The 23931-nt window shown below is 44.6% G+C and overlaps 1 protein-coding gene across 3 annotated transcripts in view; it reads left to right on the top strand.

Annotated features, from left to right (window-relative positions):
• The first annotated feature begins 2849 nt into the window (after window positions 1–2849).
• Window positions 2850–23931, top strand: part of ARID1A (AT-rich interaction domain 1A) — a 67206-nt gene continuing 46124 nt past the window's right edge. The window contains exon 1 of one of the 3 annotated variants that reach the window (XM_037828058.1): window positions 2850–4003. In XM_037828058.1, the coding sequence (XP_037683986.1) occupies window positions 2888–4003 (1116 nt within the window). In that variant the 5' untranslated portion in view covers window positions 2850–2887. Of the gene's footprint in view, window positions 4004–4359; window positions 4625–23931 lie in introns of those variants that run through there. The other 2 variants (XM_037828056.1, XM_037828059.1) reach the window with 2 other exon arrangements.

Genomic DNA, 23931 nt, shown 5'->3' with positions numbered 1-23931 from the left:
GTGGAAGAGGATCCTAAACGATGAGACAGAGAGAGAGAGAGAAATCCTGCATTACCTCCCTCAGCTCAGGTGGATAGATTTAGGGAACTTTACCTAATTACCAGGTAAAAATGGTGGCTGTTTGCAAAACAGCGTGCCCACGTGTAGGGAGAGGGATTTTGGCACTTTCCGTATTTCACAGCCATTGAAGAAAGGTAATGAGGGCTTCTTTTGGAGACAATTCTGGCTTGCGGATATTTACTAGGCTCCAAGTTTCCCATTACACCTCACTTCTGAGGAAAATGGCAGGGCAATTGCATGTAAAAAATCCTTATTTGTGTGCAGGACTCAGAACTATTTGCCAGCTCCCAGGCAATCAGTCAAATATCCAAACTCCATTTATGAGGCAGCATACAATTTGTTTTCTAGAACCTAATGCACCAGGAGATTTGTTGGCCCTGGACTGTGCGTGAAACTAGGGCACTGGCCCATTCTGGTGAGTTGGATCTTCTTGGTAGGGCTTTGGTTCTTGGCTTGGGGGCAAAAAAACCCAGCAGTTTTTTGTTTGTTTTTTTTTTCCTGATCTCACCACTCTTAGATTAGGAGGATGGTTTTACCTTTTTAGTGTAGGATGCTCTAAGTTAGTTTTCTTGAGGGTGAGTTCAGGCTTTTGGAATCATTCAGTGACCAATAACTTGGCCACGACTCTTGAAGGGGCTTGCAGAATCTGAAGTTCTAAGATTCTGTGGCCATGAGGTCTCCACTTATAAAATCTGAGGGGGAAAGAAGCTCTGGTATCTAGTAACACTGGCCTGGGCCTCTCCCAAGGCAGCTGTGAGCCTGGTGAGGAACTGGAATCCCCTCTGGCTTTCATAGCCTGTCATGTCAGAGCATTCCAAGTCAGCCTGAGGAGGAAAAGGCTGCTGCTGAGATTTGGTGGGGCCTGTGGATCAGGGCAACATTGGAGTTTTCTATGTATGCCTTGAACGTTGCAGATAAACCTGACCTTATACCTAACTCCAGTTCAATCAGGGTTTCTTAGAATGTGATGGTAAACTTTAAATAATCTTTACACTGAGGGATAGAAAACAAATCTGGGTTGTATCCATTTTCTAAATGACCTGTTAGACTGTGCCTTTTCTCTCGCTTTAAGGAGAAAATTGCTTCCCTCCTTTTGGCCCTCCCTCTTCTTCAGTGGTTTGTTTGAACACTCAGGTACTTCCAGTCAAGGGATCCTCTTCTGCACGCTGTTTACAGTCTTACAGGTGTTGCCTTTGGAGAATAGGTATATTGATCATTGTGGGCTAAGTTCTTTGAGGAGATAGAGAAGGGGCTTATGTTCTGCTTGATGTCTTACTGCCATATGCCTCCAAAGCAGCTTCTGCAGAGACCATTTTAAGTAAGTGGTGAGCCGACCAGCTTTGATCTCAAACCCATCAAACCCATTCTGATACTCTGATCCCATCGTTGCATTTGTCGACAACTTGACCTTTTTTTTTATTATTATTATTTAATAAAGGCTAAGTGGACAGGAATCAGCTTTGAGGACTCCACTTCTTTTTAAAGCCACCTTCCTCAGCGATCTGACTTTGTGACCTAGGGCAAGTCCCCTCCCCTCTCTGCATTTCAATTCTGTAAAATGGGATAATCTGGACACCAGACCCCCCAGGGCCTTGTCAGGACGGGCTAAGAAGGGCAGGATAGCATGAAAACAATGATGCTTTCGGCTAGCTACGGAGGTAAAATGCTGGGACCCGCTCGCAGACTCAGCTGGGTCTTTAGAGCGGGTTTGTAAAGGGCTTTGAAAGAAAAGTGCAGTAGAAGTGCTAAGTAGTAGCCAAGAGACCAGGCCCGCTGCCAGGGGATCAGGCCAGAGCCGAGGCGGCCGTGGTTTCGGGCTCAGGCCAATTTTGCCAGCCGCGGGTAAAGTTCACGCTGCCAGCTCCCCTCGGAGCGGCCGGGAGCCGACCGGCCGGGATAGGAACGCTAGGAGGGAGGCGGCGCAGGCTTCAGAGAGCGTGAACTCCGGGCCAGGTTTTCCCCGATGCCTTCAGCGGCGGCGCTGCCGAGCGAAAGCGACTGAGGACCTGCAGCCGCCACGGCTTGTTCTTTCCCCTCCTCCTTTGTGAGGGGAAGGGAGTGAGTCCGTTCCGCGGCTTGCGCCCGCTCCGCGTTCCATTTCGGGTTTGCTAGGCGGCCGCGACGGCGCTGGGTAAAATGGCAGTGCTGAGCCTCGTGTCGGAGTGAGGGGGACTCGGAGGAGAGTGGGGCGCTCTAGCCGCTCAGTCCGGCCGCCTGCCGGTTCGCCAGCCCGCGGCCGCGCAGCAGCCTTGGCCCGAGCCGCGGCCGGGGAGGGGAGGCAGGGCACCCGGCCCCGCGCTCCGAGTCTGCCTCTCAGCGCCCGGGCTGCTGCCGCGCGCCCTCCAGCCCGCCCGTCCCGGGTCCCCCTCCCCCCGCTCCCTCCCTCCCTCCCCGCCCCCTCCCCCTCTCCTCCCTCCCTCCCTCTCTCCCTCCCTCCTCCTTTCTCCGGCAGCAGAAAGCGGAGAGTCACAGCGGGGCCAGGCCCTGGGGAGCGGAGCCTCCACCGCCCCCCTCATTCCCAGGCAAGGGCTTGGGGGGAATGAGCCGGGAGAGCCGGGTCCCGAGCCTCCAGAGCCGGGAGCAGCTGAGCCGCCGGCGCCTCGGCCGCCGCCGCCTCCTCCTCCTCCGCCGCCGCCAGCCCGGAGCCTGAGCCGGCGGGGCGGGGGGGAGAGGAGCGAGCGAGCGCAGCGCAGCAGCGGAGCCCCGCGAGGCCCGCCCGGGCGGGTGGGGAGGGCAGCCCGGGGGACTCGGCCCCGGGGAGGGGTGGGAGGGGGGGGAGAAGACGAAGACAGGGCCGGGGCTCTCCTCGGACGAGACAGCGGGGATCATGGCCGCACAGGTCGCCCCCGCCGCCGCCAGCAGCCTGGGTAACCCGCCGCCGCCGCCCTCGGAACTGAAGAAAGCGGAGCAGCAGCAGCGGGAGGAGGCGGGGGGCGAGGCGGCGGCAGCGGCCGAGCGCGGGGAAATGAAGGCAGCCGCCGGGCAGGAAAGCGAGGGCCCCGCTGTGGGGCCGCAGCCGCTGGGAAAGGAGCTGCAGGACGGGGCCGAGAGCAATGGGGGTGGCGGCGGCGGAGCCAGCGGCGGCGGCGGGTCCGGCGCGGAGCCGGACCTGAAGAACTCGAACGGGAACGCGGGCCCTAGGCCCGCCCTGAACAATAACCTCACGGAGCCGCCCGGCGGCGGCGGTGGCGGCAGCAGCGACGGGGTGGGGGCGCCTCCTCACTCGGCAGCGGCCGCCCTGCCGCCCCCAGCCTACGGGTTCGGGCAGCCCTACGGCCGGAGTCCGTCGGCCGTCGCCGCCGCCGCGGCCGCCGTCTTCCACCAACAACATGGCGGACAACAAAGCCCTGGCCTGGCAGCGCTGCAGAGCGGCGGCGGCGGGGGCCTGGAGCCCTACGCTGGGCCCCAGCAGAACTCGCACGACCACGGCTTCCCTAACCACCAGTACAACTCCTACTACCCCAACCGCAGCGCCTACCCCCCGCCCCCCCAGGCCTACGCGCTGAGCTCCCCGAGAGGCGGCACTCCGGGCCCCGGCGCGGCAGCGGCTGCCGGCTCCAAGCCTCCTCCCTCCTCCAGCGCCTCCGCCTCTTCGTCGTCTTCGTCCTTCGCTCAGCAGCGCTTCGGGGCTATGGGGGGAGGCGGCCCCTCAGCGGCCGGCGGGGGAACCCCCCAACCTACCGCCACCCCCACCCTCAACCAACTGCTCACGTCGCCCAGCTCGGCCCGGGGCTACCAGGGCTATCCTGGGGGCGACTACGGCGGCGGGCCCCAGGACGGCGGCGCCGGCAAGGGCCCGGCGGACATGGCCTCGCAATGTTGGGGGGCTGCTGCTGCGGCGGCGGCGGCCGCCTCGGGAGGGGCCCAACAAAGGAGCCACCACGCGCCCATGAGCCCCGGGAGCAGCGGCGGCGGGGGGCAGCCGCTCGCCCGGACCCCGCAGGTACACAGCTGAGTGGGGAGGGGGCTGGGGCGAGCGGGGGTTCTGGGGGTGGGTGGCGGCAGCGGGGAACCGGCCACAGCCGTGGGCTCCCCCCCAGTCCTGGGCCCCCACTGCTGGGGACCTGCCATTGTCTGGCTCTTCTTTCTTAAAATGGCTGCCTCTCTGCCTACCTCTCCTTCCCTCCTTCAGCCTTTGTGTGGGGTTTTCACAGAGGTGTCTGCTCCCCTTCCCCCTCTCCCCTAGTCCCTTGGAACTCTGGGGGTCTTCAGGGGGGTGTGGGGCAGAGGGTGCGGAGAATGGCCCGGCCCGGGGTGAGCGGGTGCTGGGGACTCAGGTTAGGGGTATAGGCAGTGGCAGGAGCTAAGGGAGTTGAGAGAACAGTTCTTTGCTCACCTGCCGCTCCTCTCTGCCCCCTTGCTTTCCTCTAGGCCGTTTCCCTTCTGTGCTTTCAAGGAGGGGCCCCTCGGGCTCGAGGGAGGGCAGGGGCCTGCTTGGGGGCAGCCAGAGGCCGGCTGCGGTTCACCCAGGACAGCCCGGGCCATCTCCTGTCTTAGTCTCCGTCGGCCCTGTGGCCCGGTCTTCTCCCTGGAAGTGCTGGTAAACAGCTGAGTGATTGGAGTAGTAAGTGCAGATTGCTTTGGTTTGGGATTTGAATTATGGAGGTAAAATCCTTCTGTCAAAGCCAGGAGACAGTTGGTCTTAGGTTGACATCCTATCTGTGATCTGATTGGCTCCCCATCTCCTGCTCTTGGCCATTTATAATTGCCTCTGATGTAATGGTACAACAATCCTGATGAGCTCATAAACTTTTACACTCTGCTTTTCTGCCAGTGATAACCCAAACCATCGCTGCCACTATCTGCCTTTTATTCCAGAGCTGAAATTGGCTGTGACCTTGAGGAGGGAGGTTTAAGTAGCAATACTGTATCAGCAGGAGCAGAGCCCCAGACAGGTTGCCCTTGTTACATTGTGCACAAAACAAAAGAGGAGGCGATGGCATTTTGCTTGTACCTTGGATTTATTTTACTTGTTATGTTTTATGCAGACTGAAATAGATTCTGTGTTGTCAGAACAGTAGCTGAGTTTTTCTCTACAGTGGGTTTGCTGTTTGTTTTGGTTTTGTGACTTTCCTAATGGTATAAATGACTTCTTTGATGATTCTGAAGATGCATTTGTCTTGAGTAATTTTCACCCTGTTCGCTTTACAGAATTGGAATTATTTTACTGGGCTTTTTTATTGAGTGGTGAATGAGGGATCTTTATTCAGGGGGAGTACTTTTTTTTAATTTTTTTTATTTTCGACAACTGGAAGGTTTCTGACAGAATTTCGTATTATATTCAAGTGTTCTGTTAGCGACTCATTTGTTTACATGTTGAATCTAACACTTTTTTGTTGTTGTTGATTGAACTTTGGGAGAGCAGCTCAATTTAAAGGGAAGCTAATGTTTATATTTTATGGTGTCAAGAGAGATTTTCTCCTAAAGGCTTGGTTTGGAATATCAAAAAAGCTAGTTTTTTATTTTGTCATCAGTCATTTTAGAGCTTTGAAAATAGAGAGCAACCAATTTTTTCTTTGCATTCCTAGGTAGGTTTCATTTTTTTCCTGTCTTCCAAGATATCAAGATAGGACCTATGATACCTGTGATACTTAAGATTTGCTTAGAAATCACAACTTTTGTGTACTTTTAATACATCCTATTTTGTTTTTAGTTTGCTTGTTTTCCCTCTTCATCATGTTCTGCCTTCAAGGTTTTAGTCAGGAATATTGGGTACTCTGTGGAGACATGTATGTTTTCAAAGAGGGAAACGGCCCCCTCATGCTTCCCCATCCCCAGCAGTACCCAGTTGCACCTTTGGCTAGGAGGAGAGTTTGCTCACTTAGATGGCCTAATTAGTTGTAGTCCATCCCTATCCTGTTTTCCTAAGTCTTCTTTTGAGTTGCGAATTTTGAAAATAGTTTTAGATGTCAGACTTAGAGCTCTAAACCTTGATGCCACATCTTCTATGATGTTCTACATATGGGCAAGGGATGGGGGAATTTTAAATAGTCTTTCTAGTGTTTGGAGGATAAGGTTTGTCTTAGAAAATAGAAAATTATATTGTCTCTAGGCTATTCTATAATCTATACCTCATTTCTCCCTTCTTTTTCTTTCTTTCTTTCTTTCTTTCTTTTTTTTTTTTTTTTTGATGTGAAATCCCCCTTCTTGAAAATTGCTAGGGGAAATAATTTGGGAGTAAGCAAAATAGATTTGAATTTTGCTGGTTTGAGCATATTCAGGCAAACTTTTTTTTTTATTTTAAATAAAACCAACTCTTGCTGTATAGTGATTTGGTTTTCAGTCATTACACAAATATTTGAGTGCCTTTAATGTGCTAGGTACTATGTTTTGTCCTGGGTAAGTGGTAGGAAAATAGCACAGTCCCTGTGTGGAAGGGTGTCTGTGCTGCTTGTGGGTGAGTTTTCTGATTCTTTTAACATCTCCAGGCCCGAGTGCAGCATCCCACACAAGCTAGACTCCTGCTCAACCTCAGTTTAGTCACTTACTCCCCTGAGACTCAGGGAATGGCTGGTGAGCATTCACTTGTGGAAGAGACAGTACAACTTCCAGTTTTGTGGGCTTCTTTGGCTATGAGGCATTAGTCCAGGTGAGAGTTGTAGTTGGATGGATTTTGTTCTGAATTCCTCTGCTACTTGAGGATAAATAGGGTCTTAGTCTGCCTCCTCCTTTTTCTAACCCAGTCCTATATTAAAATGAGCATTTTGCAGAGACTTGATTGGCACAGCAAAGGTGATAATATTCTCACTTAACTTTGCCTTTATGAAATAAATATTAAGGAAGTTTGTGTATCACAACTGTCTTTTTCACAGGAGCTAGAAAAGATCCTGGAAGACAGACTTTTTCTTTATCCCTTTTCTTATGTAGTATTGTGTCTAAAGATGTTGAATCCTACTGTCGATGAAATAGTTGTAGGTCATCTATGCGCTTGAACTCCATGTAAGGCTTTTTATTTTTTATTTTTTTTTTACTAGAGATGCTTTTTGGCAGTAGTACCTTGATACTCACCCAGCTCATCAAGGTAAAAAATGGAATACAATAAGTAGTTCAGAGCCATGGTAGATTTGATTATGGAACTTTGGCTGTTAGTTCTTGCTATGGAAATATCAAATGACATTTCTGACTCCTGGAAAACAAACACAGGATCCTGGGCTTGTTATGGAAATGCCAATTGGCAGAAATTCTGGGCTGACTGAAATACAGGACACTTGGCCCTCTCTCAGCTATTAGTTTTGGGGGCTTCATGTTTCTCTAGGGCCCATGAGAACTGGAGATGGTGGTGCAGGGAGAGAGAGCAGCCAGGGCCAAGGTTGACTTCTTGTATGTTGGATCCTGTGAGGACTTTTTAAAGTTCCTTCCTTTGTGTGTGACACAGAGTAACCATGACAAATGGCACCTGCTGTACCAAGATGGCTTGGATTTCATTAATCATTCATATGTTGGATTGACTCCTCCAGGGTGTGATGTGTATAGTAGGCCCTTCTCAAAGTGATTACTATGTTTAAACTATGGGACTAGGCTAACAAAGTATTGGGCAGGTCTCCCCCCCTCCCTCCCCCACCCCTTGCAAAGGTTGTGTTGATTGTCTTCAGATCCCCAAATTCTAGAAGGAACTGAAGCATGCAAATATGTTATTCAGAATAAATTGGCACTAAATAGTTCTTTTCCTGCCGGTGAGCTCTGATACCTCTGGCTCAGAAACAGAGTCCTGATTCCTGTGACTTATCCCTGAGTTTTCCTTTGTTTATATTGGTCATTATTGTTATCAGAGCACACTGAGTTGTGTGTAGTACAGTGGTGAGGGGTACAGAGCACGGGACTCACAGGAGGAGGAAGCAACTTGGGTTCCATGTGCAGCTCTTGATTACACAGTGTAACTTTGGGTAAATTGTTTTCCTCCTCTGGATTTCATTTTCTCCTCATCAGTAAAATGAAGTTGGTGGACTACATGATTTTGGGGTTCTTATTCTCTGACACTACACATCTGTCTCTTTCCCATGTGGCTTGTTTTGAGGGCAGCTTCTTCCTGTACATTTATGGGTATGGGTCTTGAGACTATCTTTCTTCCCCTGCGCTTATTTATGTGCAGGAACTCAAGGCTCTTTCCTCCTGAGGATTTGCAGGAGCAAGCTCTGAACAGCTAGGTGTCACAGTGGTCTGTGCCCCTTGACAGAAAAATCCCTACCAGACTGTTGCCTTGAAACTGTTAATCTGTTGCCATTAGTCATTCCACTTGGCCGGTTGTTTTCAAACACTAAACAGTAATTGAAAAATTAGGCATACTTCATAAAGCAAGGCTTGAAAAATAGTTGTTTCAGAATCCCCAGGAGGCTTTTCACTTCGGGAGAGCTTGGGGATGGGGTGGGAGTGGATGTTCATAAGTTCAGCGTTAACACTCTGGTTATTTTTTAGGGGTGGAGAGGTGGGAAGAGGTAATAGTATTAAGATCTTCATACTCTTCTGGTGTTTGGGCAGGTCTAGGTCTGGTTTGGGCAGTTAGTTGTAATCTGAGTGCCTGGACTTGCCCTGTAAGTTTTGCTGAGAGAGAAGCAAAAGTTCCTATGGCTGGAACAGGAAAAGCTAAATGTCTCAGAGTCAATTTCAAGGGTGTATTTGCTTTTTCTCATACCCCTGGTTTTTTGAACCACATGGTGTGGTTTGCACGTGGTCTTAGAAATGCTGTTCTTTTCTCAAACACGCCTGAATTTCCATTCTTTCTAGCCTCCTGGCCTAGTAGTTTAGAAGTATAATTTAGGCATGATAGAGGTATACTACAAGGAAGCTTCCCCTTTATAAAGGAAGGACAAATATAAAGGGAAAGGTGTTTGATAATTCTGTGCTTGACACAGCAGCTTCTTCCTCTGAAGATACCAGATGTTTCAGAGCTTTGTGTAAATACTTGCTGAGCTGTCAATATGTGCCCAGGAGGTTTCTGTAGTAAGATGTAAATGGCTCTATAGAATGTTTGACAGGCAAATTAATAAACAGTTTTCAAGCAAAGGTAATGCTAGTTTTTCCTCTTATGGTAGAATAAAATATTATTGCAGAAAAAGACTTGGGGAAAGGAAGAGGGTAGGGCTGGGGGGGGGGTGCGGTTTGGAGATAGGGAGAGGCGATCTAAAAAGATTTGAAGTGGAAAAATTCTGCCCAGAAAGCAAAACTTCCGTGGCTCTGACTCCATGCTAAGTTCAGGGAACATGGAGCCCTATTCAAAATCAAGTGAAAACAAATAAACAAACCAGAAATTTGGAAAGAAGACCCCAAGTTTCAGTAGTGAGATAACTGTGCTTCAAAAGCTTAGTCTATGAGACTTTGAGTTTTAAAGTCTTATTCCTTCTGAAAGGTTTTGCAGTTTGGTGAGAAGTTTTAGGGTTGGGTTTGCATTTTTGGAATACCAGAAAGGAGAAAAAGAGATACCACATATTCAGCATTATCCTTAGCCCCTGTTCTGCTGTAGCTCTCAGAATTATAAATCTACTACTCAGAGCTGGGTTTATTTATACATTTTTTACTGGACAACTTCTGTGTATCACATATATTAATATTAATGCCCCTTGGGTCCGTAGAAAGTCCAAATGTTTGGGGAGCCACTAAATCCTGTTTGAAGGGTTTTATGGGTAAAGTCAATCTTTGTTTTTTGAGATTGTGGTTTTAGGGTTAAAAACATTTTCTGAGCTCCATCAGTGAGACATTCTTTTTGTAGGGGAAGAAGAAGAATCTGAATGAGTACTTGAGCTGTCTGTCTGTGGTACTTTTGCTTTGGTAGCCTTGTGAGAAGACAGGATTCACCTTCTTGAAGTCTCTTTTTCCCCTTCTTCATAAGAATTGTTTTCTAGACCAGACTAGCTGCTTATATGGTATATATATAGTATAGGAAATATGAATATAATTATGGTCCTGACCATAATTTTTATGTTTAGCTAACTTACCAGAGAATATCAGCATGTTTTAAAATGCAACACAAAAATCATTGGGGTTGACTCTGACATTGGTTGTTCAGTATTGCCCAGGCTTTTCCCATTGAGGTGGTGGTAAGGGTATTAGAACTTCACATTTGTTGATGAGAACATTATTTGTAGGTCAGGGAGATCTGGAGATTGAGTGGGGTTGAGAAGTAGGCCTATGTGATTGCTAGGAAGAAATTTAAAAGGTATAGTCAATATGTGCTTGAGAGGAATATGTTTTTCTTATGGAAGTATGTGTGTGTGTACATCTGAAAAATTTGCAAAGCAAGGTTTTATAAACAGATATAGACCAAGCAATGTGGACTTGAAGGAATTTGAGAATAAGGAGCAATCAGAGTTGGGCAGGGTTAACCTGGAACAGCTTTTCAGAGGCAATGATTTGTGAAGCTAAATGTTCAAGCAGGGGAAAGTTAAAATATTAATTTGCCTTTTCATAATGCTACTCTGCATTCCATGTGTTTGACAGAATCCAAATTACACATTCATCTCCAGACCTGTAGTTGTCTGTGTCCTAGTGACTGAGAATTTGGACTCTAACCTTAAAGTTCTTTGAAAGAGAATGGTTCCAGGGTCTTAGTGGTTCCTGTGGTTATATGGGGCCTTTGGTGCAAACTGCCAAGTTCTCAGCCAATTCTGGCTCTCTTTTGTAGTAATTTTGGTTTTGGAAGGTCATGTCACTTTCAGAGTTTTATGCTCTGGACAGTTCTGCAGTGATAGTGGCTCAACTTTCGTTGGAGAGCCCCCACCCCCATCCTCCCTCACCCCCACACTTTGCAGGGTAGTTGGCCTAAACGAAACAAGAGCCATGAAAGTTCCTGTGGGATTCTTAGGCTGCTGTTATTTCTGAAGAGCTGGAAGCTGTGTAGAAGCTGAGTTGCTTGGATCAGACCGTATATTGAGGGTTGATGGGTTGAGTAAGCCTGCACTTATGCAGTTTGCCCATCTGTTCATGGAAATGGCCTTTAATATTATTTTTATTAGGTTGGTTGTGGCCAAGAAGCTCAAATGCTGCAAACACATGCTTATTCCTTCTGGGAGTCTCTGAAATTCAGTGTTTTTGGTTTCTTTTTACCTGCTGATCCATGTTTGTTTGAGCCTGGCACTTTTCAAGGGCCATAACTGGATGCTTAACATCTAAGGATTCCTGGGGTGTCCAGTGCCAGGCTCCTACAGTACTTACCCCTGGAAGAGAAGAAGGGTGGTTTACACTGCTCTAATACAGAAGTACAGAGTCTTGAATACAGATTCTAGTTTGGAAATATCTCTTCCAACTTCTTTTTGCCTTGTCATTTTGGCATTTTGCAAAAGCAGGTTTCAAGTAACTCAGAATTGGGTATGATAGTTCATCTGCTATGGATTGCATGTGTTTAGGGGCCTGAGATGAACTCCCTTAGTCAATCCCAGATTTTAGAGGAATCCAATTTAGAGTGAATATTGATTTACCCTCTTTGAATATTCTTTCCTGAAATCCATCCCCACCCCACCCCCACATTTAACTCTATTTGAATGGATGAAATTAGTTTTTTATTGAATGTGAAGGGGCATCTAAGTGAACATCTATTTATTTTTGTTAGTCATTTGTACATAGCTGGAAGATGGTCTTGGGACAAGTTGAGTCTTTATTTCCCAGTGGCTTCTGCATTTGTAAGGGTGGACTGGAATGGGAAGAAGTCTAATGCCAAGAATGCATTCCAACATGCTGCAGAGTAGGAAATTTGATCTCTAAAATGTTGACTTAGTGTTGGTTATGGTACATAATAGAAATCACCCAGTAATCCAGGACAGATTTTTGTTGCCCTCCTGGAAGTTATATTGATATTAAATACTAAGGGCTTTGGGCACTGGGCTATGCGTTCTGCATTCCCAGAGTGCTGCAGCCTTCTTTTGAATTGCCACCCACGTGAAGAGGAAAGATCCATGTGCCTTTTTTCCCTCTCTTTTGCATTTGGGCTTCCTTATGGTTTCATTGCTTCTGTGTTCCCAAGTCTGCAGTGTTAGATATTAGACTTCCTCCTTTCTTGGCACTGGCACATTCACAATTTTCTGTGGCTTAGCAGCAGCAGCAACAGCTAAGATTTTTATATGCTTTTCCCTCTTAAACATGTTAGCTTTTCAACTTGCTTGTTTATAGACATCTCTGTTAAAAGATGCTGGGAAGATCTAGCACCAGCAGGAAGGCAGCAGGGGAGTTTGGGGGTTGTTGTGACACCAGTTATTTAAAAACCATTTTGTTGTGTGCTTGGTGTTTTTATTTTGCCTCCTGTTTTCCTTGAGGTCATAACTTGTTTGCTAGGTTTGGGTGCATTTGGGCTCAGCAGTTTACTCTCAACTGAACCGTGCCTGGTGTACTTTAACTTTAAGAAGAGTGTGAATTCAACCACGTGGTAGAGGATTAAAGGCTACAGCTCCCTGGGTGCTTCCTTTTGGAGGAAGCAGATATGCCTTTGGACTCTTCTTGCTCAGTGATTTCCCCTCTCTCTGGGGTAGACCTTATTATGGCTTTCTGTTGTCCTTAGAGAACAAGTCATCTGGGTAGAAATGCTGGGAATTAGTTGCTGTTTATTACCAAGTTTTCTCTGGCAGATACAGATGGCTTTCTCTCCTGCCCCTCAGAGAACATTCTAGTCTGGTCCTTTGGTGGTGGAATTCATGGGCTGGTCCGTCAGTGTGAAACTTTGGTGATTCAAGTCTGGATAACCTGCTTTTCGTTTCTAGACTTCTGACTTTTTTGCCTGTTTGGGAATCTGGGCCACCAAAGAGAACTATACTATAAAAGAGTTTGGGGAACAATTCTGGAAGTAGTTATCCACAGCATTGTCCTGGGCCAGGGAGAGGTGAGGGTTCCAACCTTGAGTTTCAAATGATAGCATGCTGAGGGGAATATTAATGCAGCTACCATCATTTGAGTACGTACCATGTGCTAAGCACTGTGCTTTGGTACTCTGAATTTCCTCATTTACTCATCAAAACAGTATGAGAGATGGATTCTGTTAAAGTGGATTCCCACTTTACAAATCAGGAAATAAATAAGAATGAGAAATTTGCCCAAGGACAAATAGCTAGTAAAAGTTAGAGTTGAGATTTGAACCAGGGTTTGTCTGAATTTCCAGAGCTGTGACCTGATAAAATATACCAAATTTGCTTCTCCAAAAAATATTATTCAATTACTAATTATTTGGACATTATTTTTGCAAAAGCCTGGAACTCTTAAATGGGGTGAAAGACTGAAAAGCCTTTAGTTACAATCGTTATAATTTGAAATCATGCCTACATCTTGATCCTATCAGTTCTTTCAATTTAGGGTTTTATTATGCTGAGTTTCTGATGAATGACTATGGTGCTTGGTTTATAAGCTTTACGGTCATAATGGTAAGAACTGGCAGCATTTGGTTCTCAGGCTCCTTCCTCTTTATAAGTGATCTTTAGGAGCAGCGTGGGATTCAGACTTGAAGATAGTCTTTTGATAAAAGTGAAAGTGACTTGCAGTTTGAAAATATTTGCATAGTGATTTTACTTTCTAGAACTTGGAGCACTCACTGGAGAGGCAGGAATTTGTCTTTTCCACAAGAAAAGAGAAAGTGAACGCATAGAGGTTAAGTGCTGCACCCAAAGTGTCCTAGCAGTCAGCTTTAAAATCTAGGTTTAAAATTCCTTTCAGCTGTGTGACTTTAAGCAAGTCACTTAACTTCTCTGAGGTCTGTATCTTCTTGTATAATGAGGAAAAATATCTATCTTGCAAGCTGTAGTAAATTTTAAATAAGATGTGAAAGTACTATTAGTTAACGAAATACACTTCTGACTTGACTCCTGCTTGAGAGAGGGAGTTAAGGACACTTTTGAGTGGTTAAGGACGGTGTTGGTCTTCAATGAATTAAAAACTATCCTATAGTTCTTAACTGCATCTGAGTTATATTAATGCTTTTATTTCCTTAAAAAAATTTTTTTTAATTTTAAAATAATTTCAAACTTACAGGACAGTTACAAAAATAATACAAATCCCATACAGGAACTCCAATGTACCCCTATTACTGATATTTTTTAAAAAAACACAAATTTTATTAGGCATTCTATTCTAATTTTGAAAGATGGATTAGTGCAGTGATTCTCAGCGTGGTTCCTGGGATCTCCAGCACCATTATTACCTGGACTCTGTTTGGAAATGCAAATCAGAGACCCAGACCTACTGAATCCAGTGGCAGTTGAACTCAGCAGTGTGAATTAACAAGCCCTCAAGGCAATTCTGATGCATGCTCAGGTTTGAGAACTACTGTGCATTTATGCTCAACTGGGCTGCAGCATATAGGGGCTTCTTACAAATTACAGCATCGGCTATATTTCAGATGTATGTGCCCTTTCCCATTTTGTGAAAGTGTTATTGGATGGAGAAAAGGTAACAGTGCTTGGGGTTGAGGGGGAAAGAAAGAAAATTCTATTGAGATGGATCTTCTGGTATGTAATAATGATAAACTTTAGTGGAAAAAAAAATGTCTGCATAGGACTTGAGGGCTCCCTTTCTCTTAGTTCTTTGATGAGGCAGCATGAGGACAATCTGAATCTGTGGTCCTGGAGGTTTGATAAAGTGGAAAAGATCTTTTTAAGTTGGTGACCAACAGTGGTGGTATCTGTGTATGACCAATTCAGTGAACTTTGCCTAAGAAAGTGATTTCTGAAAATGCTGATTAAAGGCCTCTGTTAGAGCACCAGTTAAGTGCCATGATGTCCTTTCTGCCTATAATTGCCAACCAACCTGAGAATAGGGTCTTTGGTGATCTGGTGATTTCTCTATAGCCATCCTTAATGACCCCTGTCCTCCCCTTCTTGTCTTCTTTACCTACCCCACTCCTCCGCCCCATTGGCTAGTCTGAGTTTTGCTCTGAATTTCTTTTCTTGTGTCTCTTGTAAAATCTTGGCAAATAAATCCTCTAAGTAGATTCCTGACAAGTTGCCCCATCTCTGAAGTGGATGTGGCCTCTCAGAGGAGTAGACATTTGAGCCAAGACCTGTCCCTAGTTGTATGACTTAATGAATAAGGATTGTGCTTGGCACAGAAGTTACAGAAATGGTCAGGTGGTAAACACTAACACTGCAAGGACCAAGTGGAGAACCAGTGTTCTAGTTCACTTGGGCTTTCTGAAAACCTGATGTGGTTTCTGTCTTTCCCATTAAAAACAAACCTCCTGGTATCATGGCTGTTTTCTCTCCTGCCTGAGAAGTGAAGCTGAGATCATTGTGACCTGGCTGTGAGGAAGGCAGTGGCTTCCAGGAGGCAGTGTGCTGACAGTTTGATCTGTGATTTGATATTCGTACGTACAGATGAATACTCTAGTATTCCATACTACAGTCTTGTGTTCTTTTTTTTTCCCCCTCTTAAACTCACAATCATCCTGTACCTTTTAGCTTTATTTTATTGATTCTTATTTTTTTCCTTTTCCATTCTCTCCTCTGGTGTCTAAAACTCTTGTGTTAGTGGAATGTGAAGCACATAGAGAATAGAGCTGGTAAAAGTCTTTAAAAGGACTGGAGATGCAATTAACTTATACCACTTTAAGATTAGCATCTTTTAAGGAAAGATTCCTAGTGTTTGTTTTCCTCTGTTAGAAAGGCCTGGTTAACTTGAAGCAGGAAGTGCCTTTGTCTAATTCATTAATAAACAGAAATTCCTAAATGATCTCTACCTCTCTTTATCTGCTCTGCTTTATTGTCTTTAGGTTGGAGACAGGTTTTTAGCCCTCCTTAATTTGTTTTTTTGGGTTCTGTTGGCCCAAGACAGAATTGTAACATTCTTGTTTTACTTTCCAGTATGTGATTTGAATCCTCTGCTTTGCCAGTGCAGCTTTGAATTGGCTTCTTTAAAACCTCTACATAAAACCTCAAGTGACCAATATGTGGTCTCATTATGGTATTTTGGGTTAAAATAAAATGAGATGGAGATAGCTGGGGTCACCCACCCTGACACTTGCACCAAAGGGAAATTCTGTGTGCCTTGAATAAGATAACCTCAAAAGAGTATATGAGCCAAAATAGACTTTGGAAGGAGGAGGAAGGTTAAATGTTAGCTAGATTTCCATAGCATAGTGTTCTAGATATCCATCCCAATTTGATTATACAGGCCAGAGATAACAAATAAAGAGAGACAATAAGCTTCAGAAAAGATAGCTGGTATCTTTGGTCTGGTCCCATGTATTTCTGGTATAAATCATGAACCCAGAATATTCTGTACACATTTGTCTATATAATGGTATAGAGGAGACTGGTACCAGTGTGCTTGTGAAGCTTTGAAAGCCAGAGAATTTATAGGACTCGGTGATTTCCCATTCAGGGAATTGTTGACCTTAAGCCTAAGAATTTGGAGGCACCCATAATCTTAATAAGGTTGGCTGTGCCCTGGGCCATTCCTGTTGAGAGCTGACCTAGGGGTACCTAGTGAAAGATTGGTGTTTGGGGGTAGTGGTTCAAGGCAGCTGTAGGAATTAATGAAATAGTGGAATTGCTGCTGCTTTTTGGTGTCTAGATCCAAATATAGTACTTGATTGGATTGATGTAGAAGCATGATGACAAGTGGAATCCCCAACTGCGTGTAAGTCAGCTCAGTGATAATGTCACAGATACCTTTTTTAGTAGAGAGGGAAAAAGACTTTGGCAGGACGTAGAACTGTGCACTTAGAGAAATTTAGGATCTTTTTATATAACCCATGCAAAACCAGCCCAAGTTTGGAGTTGTAGAGAAAATGAAAAGAATGGGGGGAATTGGAGCTTGTTAAAAAGAAAGCAAACAAGGCCTTCAAGTTTTGTGGTTAGGAGCAGTTTTTTCTTTTTTTTTCTTTTTTTCCCCTGAGCTGTTATCTGCAAAGCAGTTCAAAATGGAAGAGGGAGGAATATTTTAGAAACTAGGTCAGAGGAACTAGGTAAGATTTAGAACAATGTTGTCTTTACTGAAAAGTTGGACAGTATCCTCCTGGATGAAGTTACATTTGTAAGGTTACATGACCCTTGCCTCTCCATGTATTTCTCAAGTGTACCACATCACTTGATGACAAATAATGACACATAATCAGGGCAGAAGATTTCAAAAGAAGTGTCCACTTGGTTGGGCTTGTGGTCCACTCATACTAAGGTCTTTTCCCTAGTAGAAACCTTGAAGAATATTTTGTGAGAGGAAATCCTTTTTCTGTTATCAACCCATATCATCTTATGTGGTAACAAGTTCTATACATTGTTAAGTTATTAACTTTTGAGTTTGTACTGGGATACAGTATAGCAGCCTGCTTCCTTTCATACCATTAAGGTTTTCAAGACTTTAGTTGTATTCCCCATTTCTTAAGGATGTTCAGGATAAGAACTTTTTAAACTCAGTTGCCCAGTTCTGTTGCTGAGATGTTGTCTACTTTAAAGCATAAAAATAGAGGGGATTTGTCAATATTAATAAGTCTTATGGCAAAATCTTTTTTGAAGAACTTGTATCTACTGTATGCCAGTTGCTTACATTAATTCAACAAATATTTATTGAACTTCTACAATGTATCAGGCACTGTGTAGTGAACATGGGATTCATAATCCCTGGCTCCAAGGAGTGCTTTCTAGTTGGGAAGAAAGATGTAAGCAAATAATCATAAATAACTGTATAATTATAATTATAATAAATTCACCAGAGGAGAAGTACCTCCTTTGGTAAATTTATCTTCCAACAATTTTTAAAATAAATTTTTGATTTATGATCGCCTTAGCTAGTGGGTGGCTTTGTGCTGTTGAACTCTTGGGATAGGTTCTGGTCAGCTGTGATTCCCTTGCCCTTTGCTGCTCCAGGGTCAAGTGTTACAGGAAATTCTCCATCTGAGGTTGGACTTGTAATGGGCTAGATCTGTTGTTTCTCAGTGAGGCTCTTCTTTGTATGGGGCTTCATTGCAGGCATTTGGCATCCTGCTCACCAGGTAATAAAGGCCAATAGCACCAGAGTCATTGTGACAACCCAGAAAAGTAACTTCCATACATTATTTCCAAACACACTTCTCAGGGTTTGGTATTGCCCCAATTGAGAACTATTGGGCTGGACCACCAGGATTCTTGGAAGGGAGTTATTGAACAGATTCCTCTTGGGAGAACATATTGAAAGGAGACTGTGCATGAAAATTGGTCTGGCCAACATTTTGGTGTCTGATTTGTGTGTTCTTGTTTTTAAGTATGTATTTTGAAACTGCGCTTTCTACCCCATTCTGCTTTTTCTCCCCACTGTGAGGTGGAAAAGGGGAAGTAATGTCTATTGTGTATGTACTTTATGACTGGCACTGGAATAAGCATTTAACATACATATCATTTGAGCCACCTCATATTCTTGTGAAGTAGTTTGAATCCCCATTTTACATATGGTCTGAAGGGGCCAAGGGATGAAGTGACTTGTTTAAGGTGGTTTCAAAGCCTTAAGCTTTGTTTTTGTTTTTTTTTTTAATATTAATGCATCCCCTTAATATTTTTGTTTGCCAGTTAACCTCTAGCTTACCACTATAGGCTTCTGGTCTTGTGCATATGGGACTAGACCTTAACTGTTCTGGTTTTTGAGCTTTGCCACAAATTTGGGATTTGTGTAGGATGAGAATAATGAATATTTATTGTCTTTTGTGCCAGGTATCATTTTGGATGCTGGGGTACAACAGTGCATTAAACATACTTCCTGGAGCTTATATTCTAGTCTGGGATACAGATATTAAACATGATAAATAAGTAAACCATATAGTGTGCTAGTGATACATATTCAAGAAAGAAAGTCAGTCAAGGGCCAGGTATAGGAAGCATAGAATATTGAAATTTTAGATGTAATCACCAGGGAAGGCCACAGTGAAATGATATTTGACATGGAAGAGGGAGCTATACTGTCTGGGGAAAGAACATAAGTATTCCATGCAGAGGGATCCATGAATACAAAAGCTTTGACACCAGAGTGTGCCCAGCTTGTTTCAAGAACAGTGTTTTTCATGTGTTAATTCATTTCATACAACCCTGAAGGTGGTATTACTATTATCTCTAGTTTATTGACGAGTAAACAGAGAGGTTGAAGGCACCACAGAGGCTGAGGTCTTACACTGCCTAGGACTGGCCATATGATCCAGAGCACCTCCTTTCAGCACGAATGGGGTTAGGAATTGAAACGCTTTCACTTTCTCTTCTCCAGTGCCCTTTCCTTTCCCACTTTTAAAGTCTGGCATTTTTTATTTTTAAGGACACAAAACTCTACTTTCCTGGAGCTTATGTTTTAGTCTAGGATACATATAGTAGACAAGATAAACAAGTAAAGCATATAGTATGTTAGTGATATGTGTTCAGGAGAACAAGTAAATCAGGCACCAGGTTTAGGAATTTGGGAAAGCTTGGCTGGCTGAGAATGCCTCTCATTTAGGAATCAGCCTTTTCTTGTTTTTTCTCTGTTGGCAGGCACTGCCCTCTTTAGACCATTGTGTTTGGCTAAGGAAACTGAACTTGCTCATCTGCATCTGAGTTCTGGAGTTACTGTGCTGGAGATGGGAGGAGCCTTGGGAGGCCCTGTAGCCCACATGCTCTCAGCCTGGACTGGAGAATCGCCTGAGGAGATTAAAAATACAGATTCCTGGCCGTATCCCAGAGCAGCTGATTTGGAATCTAGAGGGCAGGATTGGATTGTGTAGTTGAAGAGTCGGAGGTGCAATCTGGTTAATTGCCTTGTCTGTTCCCCTGGGGAGTTGGTCAGAGAACTGAGGTCAGAACCCAGGTGTTCTGCCTCTCACTCTAGCACTCTTTCCACCATGTCATACTGCTGCCTTACTCTTGAGATAAAAAGTTATAAAGAAGGGAATGTTTAATTTTATGAAATGGAATTTCAGTTCCTACCTTCCTTAATTGGTTTAATCTTCTTCTTGGGGCTTTACTGTTGTTTTTACAGCTCTGGGTTTTAGGCAGTACCTGAGGAGAAATTCTTTCCAAAAAAATTGCTTGGTTTCCTTAGAGGCCTTTGCAATCCTTTGGAAATTGGGGCGCAGTCGGTTAGCTAAGTTTGTCGTCTGCAAAATGATTTTCATCATTTTAGCATTTTTTCTGTGAAAGGTGACTAATCTAAGTGTTCCAGATGAGAAGAACTTTGTCATTTGTTGGGGAATTCATTAGTTTGGTGCTCTAGTGGCTTTATTTGAAGGGCTCTTTCTGGAGCCCAAGAAGAAAGAAATTAAGAAATACAAGCCACCTGGTTGTGGTTTTTCTGGCATGCCTCTTTTGGGTGGACAGCTGTGAGGTGGTTATTACAGTTGACTCTCATAATCTGTGTTTGAATTTTGCCAGATGACTCAATGACTCTTCCCCTTTTGGTCTCCTTTTGCTACCGTTAGTGAGTTTTCTCTAATCTGCTGGGGAAGAATGGAGCACTGTAGCTTAAATGTTTCTTTACCAGGGAGAGAGAGAGAGGCCACATGTCTTGTTCTGTATCACTTTTGAGACAGAGTGTTGGTTGAAAAGTTAGGATTCTCTAGGTCATATAAACAGTCACATTTCCCCCACTTTTTAAAAGCAAAACAAAATGAAGGGAGTCTTGTTTTAGGAGCCTGGGTCTAGAGATAGACATTCCACAGGGAGGTTCCTGGGCAGTGTCTCCTGGAGAAGGAAGAAGAGACGCGATGAGGGGGCATTAAATACAAGTATTTGTGTGGTTGGTGTAGGGCAGCAATTGGGAATGATTTGTGTTGGTCAGCTCATGTGTACCAGGGTACAAAGGGTGGTTCTTTCTGTGGAAGTCTGCTTTGTCCATCCTAAGGTCTGAGTTGAGCCACATGGAGCTTTGCAGGAAACTGAAAGCTCTTGGTTTGGAGAGGCCTTAACTTTGATATTTGTCCCTGCCTGGAATGCTCCTCAATAGGGGAAGGTCCTGTGCGGGAACTGGATCAACAGCTGCTGCCTGTCCCTGGAATCACAGGAAGCGGAGGCTGGGTGTCTTTGTATGGGAGCGCTGCAGCCAGACAATGGTTTGTGCTGGCGGGGCCATGTGGCGAGTCACGTGACCCGGAGTTGTTTTCTGCCGGGGTCCTTACCCATCTGTTCTCTCAGCTCTTTCTGGGTTATCAGGCGTCAGTCCAAGTCCTCCCAGGCAGCCAGCTTCATGGCCAGAGATTGCGAGCACTAACCTTCCTGGCAGGGGCAGTGTGGCTTCGCGTTTATGCAGATTAGCCATGTGTTTCTCACTTCAAGGCGTTCCACAGGAAAAGCCTTTTCCTGTATTTGGCTCTCAGTGGGCGGTTCCCAGTTTACTGTATTGGGACTCAGCAAGCAGCAGGCGTGCACGAGAGGGATCACAGTACACTGGCCCCCCTCTCCATTCCACCTCCAGTGCTACGTCACCACAACACAACCACTCGCGCTCTCATACTGTTGGTGTCATTCATTCGGTGCCAAGATTGCTTTAAAAAATTCCCTTGGCCCCAGTTCAAACAGGAGTACAGCTGGGATGTGTTAGATTTTAGGCAGTCTGCCCTCAATTTGAGATGAGTTATAAATAGCAGTGCCGACTTCCTTAACTACCGCTCTCTGAGGTAAAATGCAGGTTAATTACTGTGGGAATCAATTAGGGGGTTCTTTTGGTTAAAGAGCCAGGGATGCTTTTTTTATTGTTATTATTAAAAGTCATACAACAAATCTGGCCAGGAATATATTCAAAGCACAGGATGTAAGAAATAATATTAAATGTCCAAAATCCAAGGTTATGGCTCTATGTTCTTACTGGCCCCAGCTAGTTGGCATTTAGGGTGACAGAACAAATGAGTGGTGGTGAAGACTTCTCCTTCCTGGTGGACGCCTTTTTGGTAGCCCCTGGCCCATCTACTCTTACTCTTGCTGCTGGTCCTTGGCACTGCTGGGTACCAAATCTGGCTGCCTTGGGTTGCTTCCTGGTCACTTATTTTCTGCATCTTTGGATAGGGACTAAAGCCTAGAGTTTTCTTCAGTTGGACACTTATTTCAAGAAAATTGATTTTTCAGTTTTCTTTCCTGGTGCCACTGCCATGTGGAATAGCGTATTTTGCATCTCTTTGCTTCGAAAGAGTCCTTGGCCCTGTTTTGCCTGTCCTCTTCTCAATTAGTCATGGTCATAAGTTGGGAATGTGTAGCTATGCTTCACCTGTGAGCCTTATGAAGCTGGTTACCTTTGGTTATAGGACACTTAGCCTTTAAATCCAGTCTGTTAAATCCCAACAACCTCTGAGGGTCATTAATGGCTTTCCTTGGTGCGATAGGAAGTTATAAGGGATTCCATTAGCCAGTTAACCTGGAGGGAGTTGCAATTCCGTTTGCTTGGAGCAGGGGAACTCTATTTCCAAGTGGTTTGTTTGTTCTGAATGTATTTGGAATGACTAGCCTGCTAGGCATCCTTTCCTTTGATGCCCCTAAACTGCATCTTTTGATACATTTCATTCGGCAGCAGTTTGTAACAGGACCAGTGATCTGGAACGAGATAAGTGGTGGATGGAGATTGGGAGTTTTCTTATGGCCTTCTTCCTCTTTTTATTTTTATTTTTATGAATGCAAGAGAGTATATAGCGGGGGGCCCGACTTCCCTGATCAGGGGGTCAGCATTTTCCTCTCAATTATGTGTCTCTGTGGCAGAGTCTTTGCTTTTGAAGTGTAATCACAGTAATCTACTCCTGTGGTTTCTCATTGAAAGGATTTCCTCTGTTTTTCCCAGAGTTGAATCTCTGGCTCTTTGCAACCAGGATTTGGTGTTTCCCATTCCCTGCCTCTTCCTTGGTACAGACTGCTGATACTGGCTTTTGTATCTTGCATGTAGTAGGGATTTTTCTGTTCTGAAATGTCTACTTTCCAATAAAACTGCTTTTGAAGATTTAAGACTCCTTTTCTTAGAGAGACTGGAATATGGCATTTCACCTATAACTGCAAATCACTCATCTTTAACATTGGTTTTAAATATTAGAAGTGTGAGTTAGGTCTCTGCCCTCCTCCCTTCCTGATAGGAGCAGATATTTAACTTTGACGTGAGAGTGGAGTAATCTGTTTGAAATGAACATTTTAGTTTGCTAAAAGCTGCATATTCTGTTGATCATAGCCCTTTGGTGAGAGGAGAGGGTCAGAAATCTGATAACCAGGAAGGGGAAATGTATTGATTTTTTTTATCTCTAAAATAATTTATTTGAGTCACATTTATTTTTGGTCTGCAAAGATTTCCCGAAATTGAGATGGAAGAATCCTTGAACATTATTAATTAGTGCCCCATCTTAAGTAGGTAGCTGGTCTATGTTGCGAGTACAGGACCTCTGACATGAGAGAGGAGAGGCAGACTTGCCTTTGACCTTTTGTTTTTAAGCAGTTTGTTTAGGGATGCCTGTGCAATTTTGAACTCCTCTGGTATAGGATGGTACATAAGGTTATTCTCAAAGTTTGCTTTTCCTCCCTTGGCTGTTTCGTCTAACCCTCTTCTCTCTCAGTTCAATCCAATTTTTTTCTGACCTTAAAGTTATTATCTGTCTAAGGGCACAGGGTGTGCTTTTTCTGGGCTTTTCCCCCATTGTTTCCCCTACCCCCTTCCTGTACTAGGGCAGCCTGGCACATTGAAAAGTTACCGAGCCCTAGCACTACACTTGGGTATTTGGAGGAGGCTTTGAAGATAAAACATCGATCTCATTCCTAGAATTTAGTCTTGAGAGATTCAGTCAGATAGCTGGAATAATTAGCTATAATTAAGTGTCAAACCTTGTGGATCTGTCATAATTTACAATAGGACATTAGAAAAGTGAGAGATCAGGTGTGCTGAAGGACTGTGTTTCTGCTGGTAGAAATCGTTGTGGACAGGAAATTGCATAGAGCTGGGCATATAAAGATGTGAAGAACTGTGGAGTGAGACTGAAAAATGTGTAAGACTGGATCAGCCTGTGGATGGGTTTTGAGA

Source organism: Choloepus didactylus, chromosome 2, assembly GCF_015220235.1.
Source record: "Choloepus didactylus isolate mChoDid1 chromosome 2, mChoDid1.pri, whole genome shotgun sequence".
Lineage (NCBI taxonomy): Eukaryota > Metazoa > Chordata > Mammalia > Pilosa > Megalonychidae > Choloepus > Choloepus didactylus.
The sequence above is the reverse complement of the archived record's forward strand: the minus strand, read 5'-3'. Positions and strand labels throughout refer to the sequence as shown.